The sequence below is a fragment of the Squalius cephalus genome, assembly GCF_949319135.1.
Source record: "Squalius cephalus genome assembly, chromosome: 2".
Classification (NCBI taxonomy): domain Eukaryota; kingdom Metazoa; phylum Chordata; class Actinopteri; order Cypriniformes; family Leuciscidae; genus Squalius; species Squalius cephalus.
The window spans coordinates 22,286,378-22,292,489 of NC_137123.1; the positions used below are offsets into that span (position 1 = coordinate 22,286,378).

Here is a 6,112-nt window from a genome sequence, read left to right on the forward strand (position 1 = left end):
CAAAGCAGCTTCTCAGTAGTAAACTGGAAAATAATAGAATCAGTGATGCAAACTTCACCAAATATTCAAGTTCTGCTGTAAAGAAGCTCTAAAAAAGACAATAGTGACATTATTCAGCACAAGCTAGTTCAGAATTGATTCATTGTTGATGTTGCAAATTCATTAATTATGAAACAAAGTCGCCTCAGCTATAAAGCAGCTCTGCAGAAAACAGTAGTGTCATCTTCCAGCTCAGTTCAGTTCAAGTTTTGTTCTCATACACTGTGACTGAAATGTTACACTGTGACTGAAATGTGTTGGTCGCACCATACAGCACACTGCCAGTTACTCTCATTAGATAGGAGATTGTAGAAATACTTGCGAGAGTTTTTGACCTTGGAATGTCGACTGGTTTCTCTCGTTCTCTCCTCTCTACACAAAGACCTATTATGCAGTTCAGGACACAAAGGCATTCAACACAGCAGAGGAGGTGGACACACTGCATGCCACGATAGAATGCGAACAACCCCAGCCGGACCTTTACAAGTGAGTAATGCGCACATATACTGTATCAGCAGTAAACACATAAACAAACCCTTGCTTTCTCTTACAAACACACACTATGCATAGGACTACTGTTGGACTGACACAACAGCGTGCCACACACTCCAGATACCCCACACAAATATCCTCACATGGTGTCTTAACCACACACACACACACATTAACACAAAGCCCAGGCTAGACATTAATTTCTCTCTTTTCTTCCTCTCCCGCTGTAGATTTGTGGGACGCATCAATATTTATTTGGATCGCGACGAACCTATCGCGAGGTAAATCTATACTCAGGAAATCGACTCTTAATTAAAGGGCCAGTGTGTGAAAGATTGAATTCAGGAGGGACAATTTATCATTTTCATACAACAGCTCTCTCTTCCAATTCTGATTCTTACTAAAGAAATGCTCCCATTCACATTTCCTTGCAGTCCACTCTAACTTTAATAAACAATTTTGGATTTTGGTACAAATATGTAAGTAAATGTAATGTCGTATTATATGTTATATAATATAAATAATGCAAATATTGGTATCTTAGTGCACTTCAAATATGCAAATATGTTAATACATATAGTATTTAAAATAAAATAAAAAATAAATATTTATTATTGTATATTGCATTTTATATACTACTGCAACGACTGCATTATAATATAATATATAATAAAATAGAGTAATAGTGATATCAGCATAGTGCATTTAGGCAGCTTTACAAATATTTATTTTAATATTTAGTGCATTTAGTTCATTAATATTAGGTTAGTTGACGCATAACATGAATGTTTTAGGTTATATGTATATGTGCATACACTGTATAAGGTAAAGTGTATATTTCATTGCTTTTACTGGTCACCATTTCCAATTACCATTTAATTCACTTTTTTTTTTACCTTAATTTTTATTTAAAATGGCCCTGCATTGTGACTTATAAAGTTGCACTACAGTGTGTTTACTGTCAAAAGATGTGAGCATAATTTTTTCATCTTTTTAATGCTCAATTTGATCTTGTTTGATTATTTTAGACCCCTGGGTTCTGAGAACCTGCTGCTGCGTGGAGCCACACTGAAAAACACTGAATACATACATGGTAATAAAATCCACACTATACATTCAATTTAAGCGCATACTCATTTGTATTAATGCATTTGGCGGACACTTTATCCTGAATATCATGCGGCGCATTCAAGGTATATATTGTGTTCCTTAGGAGCGCTGTCTGCATTTAGTCTAAACCTACTGATGTCAATGATGCCGAGATCTATCACTATAACCTGGTACAATGCATACGTGATCAGTTTTTTTAGGCAAAAGGAAGGGCAGGAGAATGAGAGAAGAGTTGCTGATTGAGTCATTTTGTCACTCTGTTCCCACTGTAATTAAATGAGTCACTGAGGCTTGTGAGATCAGAGAGAAGTTCTTAATTGCTAGAGAGAGAGAGAGCGAGAGAAAGGGCGAGAGAGGGAGATGAATGTCACATTATACACGTGAGGATTCTAAGTGTAGGGCAAGCTCTAAAAATGTTTAACTTTGTTACAGCGGAGCCATTATGCCTTAGTGTACGGTAAGACAAAAAGAGCTCAGTTATGTAACAACGGCTTTCACATTGTCATAACATCAAAGAGGCTGTACTGAGATGTCCATAAGAGAATTGTGTTCTCAAAACGCTCTTCGTCTTTTCTTGTTTCTCTAGCTGTGGCCATCTACACAGGCATGGAAACCAAGATGGCCCTCAACTACCAGTCCAAGTCTCAGAAACGCTCCGCTGTTGAAAAGTAAGACACGATGATAGGCTTTCGATCGGTTTATCTTGCTGTCAGCATGTACAGCGTAATGCATTTAGTGTCCGTTTTGTAAAGCAAATTGCAAGCCACTGTATTTGTTGTCACGAATTGTATCAAGTTGCGCTCACATGTGTCTCGCTGACTATTCTGTCAGACAGATAGATGCAGCCATTAAGAAAATACATCAAATCTGTTATATTGAATAAGCAGGTGTACTTTCAGAGATCTTTTTGCAAAAGTTTGGATATCATTGACTTTTTCAATCAAATCAATGTAGATTAATTTAATATTATAGATGTCATTCGGACAGGATACGAGACTCTCAGGGAAAGTTATTGCGGATGGATTTCGTCACCCTGATGTAGCATGATACGTGTTTGTACCATTAGGTCCATAAATGATTATGCATATATATGTGTCTGAGACCATCTCATCGCTGTTTCACAGGTCAATGAATGCCTACCTGATTGTGTACCTCTGCATTCTGATCAGTAAAGCTCTGATCAATACGCTCCTCAAGTACGTCTGGCAGGCCGACCCGAACCGAGACGAGCCCTGGTACAACCAGAAAACTGAGACCGAGAGGCAACGGCATGTAGTACGTGCTATTATTAGAATAATTATTTTTCCTTTTAATTAGAATTTATTATAGTTTATTTTATTATTTATTTATTTATTTATTTGTTATATGTGTATTGTCTTATTTTATTTACAAATTAAAAATGGAGATAAAGTTAGATATTTAATAATTTAATCTAGAAATGTCTAAATAAAATATAATTTTATTATAAAATATGTGTATATTATATATAACTTTATTATAAAATATATCATAAAATATTTTGTACTACTATGTTTTTATATATATATATATATTAGGGCTGTCAAAAGATTAATCGCGATTAATCGCATCCAAAATAAAAGTTTGTGTTTACATAATATATGTGTGTGTACTGTGTATAATTATTTTGTATATATAAATACACACACATGCATGTTGTATATATTTAAGAAAAATGTTGATATTTGTATAATTTATATATAAAAAAATTATATTTATATATAATATAAATTATATATAAATATATACAGTATATGTATGCAAATATTTTTGTGTATTTATATATACAAAATAATTATACACAGTACACACACATATATTATACAAACACAAACTTTTATTTTGGATGCGATTAATCGCGATTAATCTTTTGACAGCCCTAATATATATATATATATATATATATATATATATATATATATATATATATATATATATATATATATATATATATATATATAATATACTACTTATATATTTTATACTTTCATATCATTAACACAAAGCAAAACAAATGCTCGAAATGAAACTCGAACTATTTAATTCCCATCATTTGTCTCCTCAGTTAATCCGGGCATTCACAGATTTCCTGGCCTACATGGTTCTGTTCAACTACATCATTCCCGTGTCCATGTACGTTACCGTGGAGATGCAGAAGTTCTTGGGCTCGTACTTCATCCTGTGGGACGACGACATGTTTGATGAGGAGCTCGGAGAGCGGCCGCTCGTCAATACCTCAGATCTTAACGAGGAGCTTGGACAGGTGCGAAACCATTTCAGTACATTTCAAAACTGTCCAGGTCAATATTTGTTCACTTTCTCTCTCTTTTTTCTTCCCCTTCTCCATTACAGGTGGAATATGTCTTCACAGACAAGACTGGCACTTTGACGGAAAATAACATGGAGCTGAGGGAATGTTGTGTGGATGGACATGTGTATGTGCCGCATGCCATCTGTAACGGGCAGATCTTACCTGGAGCTGCAGAAATGGACATGATCGACTCCTCTCCGGGGATAGATGGAAAGGTGAGCTTGTTGTTTGCTTCCATAACTGCTGTTTAGCAGGGATTTGGACATGTGGACAATGATTTCTGAAGGATCATGTGACACTGAAGACTGGAGTAATGACGCTGAAAATGCAGCTTAGCATCACAGAATAGATTTTAAAATAGATTCGTTTAAAATTGTATTAATATTTCCCAATTTAACTGTTTGTACTGTATATGTTTGATCGAATAAATGCAGCCTTGCTGAGCATAAAATCATCTTTAAAAACAAAAAAACTTCATTGTACTTAAACCAAAGTAACTGTCTTACAGTAGTCCAAAAAAAGTATTTGTACATACTAAAAAAGAAAGAAAGGAAAATCATTAAAATATTAAACCAAATATCATTTAACCCAAACAGATTTTTTATTTTTGCAAACATTTTAGCCATCTGGTTTTAATGTGATTTGTATACATTTGATGAAAGAAGCTAAAGAAGCTGTAAAACGTTTGGACAAGATGAGAGAATGTTATTATCAATAGCTAGTTATCAATGTGTCATTGCACAGATAAATCATGTTATCACCAAGGCAAGTTTTTTGCATGAATATTTTAGCTGTGGATGGGTGGAGTGATGGATGTATTCTAATTTTATCTTGAGCGATGTGACACATTAATGCAGAAGATTAACTAAAACATTTATTCAAGAATTTGTTAACTCGAATTTCACCTCACATCTCTTGTCAGTTGTATTTCTGACTGTGATTTGTGAATAATAGATAAACTCAGTTTGCCCATTCAAATTAGATTCTGTAGATAATATTGTGTGCATGTGCATAAAGTGAAATATCAGAGTTCAGTGTTGTTGAGATATTTAATGCCTGCTTGTATCAAATGTATCCACATATTTCCTGGATACATGGGTATATTGACTGCATTTTGTTCAGAGTTAGACACAGTCTCTCTCTCTCTCTCTCTCTCTCTCTCTCTCTCTCTCTCTCTCTCTCTCTCTCTCTCTCTCTCTCTCTCTCTCTCTCTCTCTCTCTCTCTGCTCTCTGTTCTTCTGAGTTGACTTTTAAGTAAAGGTTTTGTCACATAACCTGTGTGTACTGTACACTACTGGTCAAAAGTTTGTAATATTTAAAGACAGTAATATTTAATGTTTTTGAAAGAAGTCTATTATGCTCACCAATGCTGCATTTATTTGATCAAAGCACAACAGTAATGTGAAATATTATATTTTTGACCAAATCAGCATATCAGAATGATTTCTGAAGGATCATGTGACACTAAAGACTGGAGTAATGATGCTGAAAATTCAGCTTTACATCACAGGAATAAATTACTTTCTAAAACATATTGAAACAGAAAAGTTATTTTAAATTGAAACAATGTTTCACAATTTTACAGTTTTTACTGTATTTTTGATGAAATAAATGTAGCCTTGGTGAGCAGAAGTGATTTCTTTTTTCTAGTATTACATTTAATACAGTATGTTACTGTTTTAAACACTATTTTTGCTTTAGGAATTGGAAACTCTTTGTAGCAAAAGTTTTGTACACCGCATTTCAGGGCAAACATTTATGTCTTCTTGAAATGATCAGGGATTTAGAACCAACTGTCTTTTTAATCTCTCGTAGCGTGGTGTCATATCTGACTCTTGGTGTGTGTGTGTGTGTGTCTCATCAGGAGCGAGAGGAGCTGTTTTTCCGTGCATTGTGCCTGTGTCACACAGTCCAGGTGAAGGAGGAGGAGACGGTGGACGGCATTAAGAGAGGAATCCATCAGGGCAAATCCACCTCCTTCTACATCTCCTCCTCTCCAGACGAGGTTGCGCTGGTGGAGGGCATGAAAAGGCAAGACACATGCATGCATAAACTCACACTCATATTAAACATGCACTGACACGGACGCACTTTATAAAACTATATGGTAACACTTTACAATAAGGTCTCATTTGTTAACAT

At 34.8% G+C, this 6,112-nt stretch overlaps 1 protein-coding gene across 7 annotated transcripts in view; it reads left to right on the forward strand.

The window, feature by feature from the left end:
* atp11a (ATPase phospholipid transporting 11A) overlaps positions 1-6,112 on the forward strand; it is a 74,428-nt gene that overhangs the window by 36,548 nt on the left and 31,768 nt on the right. For all 7 annotated transcript variants that reach the window (XM_079850728.1, XM_079850729.1, XM_079850730.1 and 4 more), the window contains exons 7-14: positions 422-525; positions 762-812; positions 1,560-1,624; positions 2,228-2,309; positions 2,766-2,916; positions 3,725-3,922; positions 4,012-4,185; positions 5,835-6,001. In XM_079850728.1, coding sequence (XP_079706854.1) covers positions 422-525; positions 762-812; positions 1,560-1,624; positions 2,228-2,309; positions 2,766-2,916; positions 3,725-3,922; positions 4,012-4,185; positions 5,835-6,001 — 992 coding nt within the window. The remainder of the gene's footprint in view (positions 1-421; positions 526-761; positions 813-1,559; positions 1,625-2,227; positions 2,310-2,765; positions 2,917-3,724; positions 3,923-4,011; positions 4,186-5,834; positions 6,002-6,112) is intronic.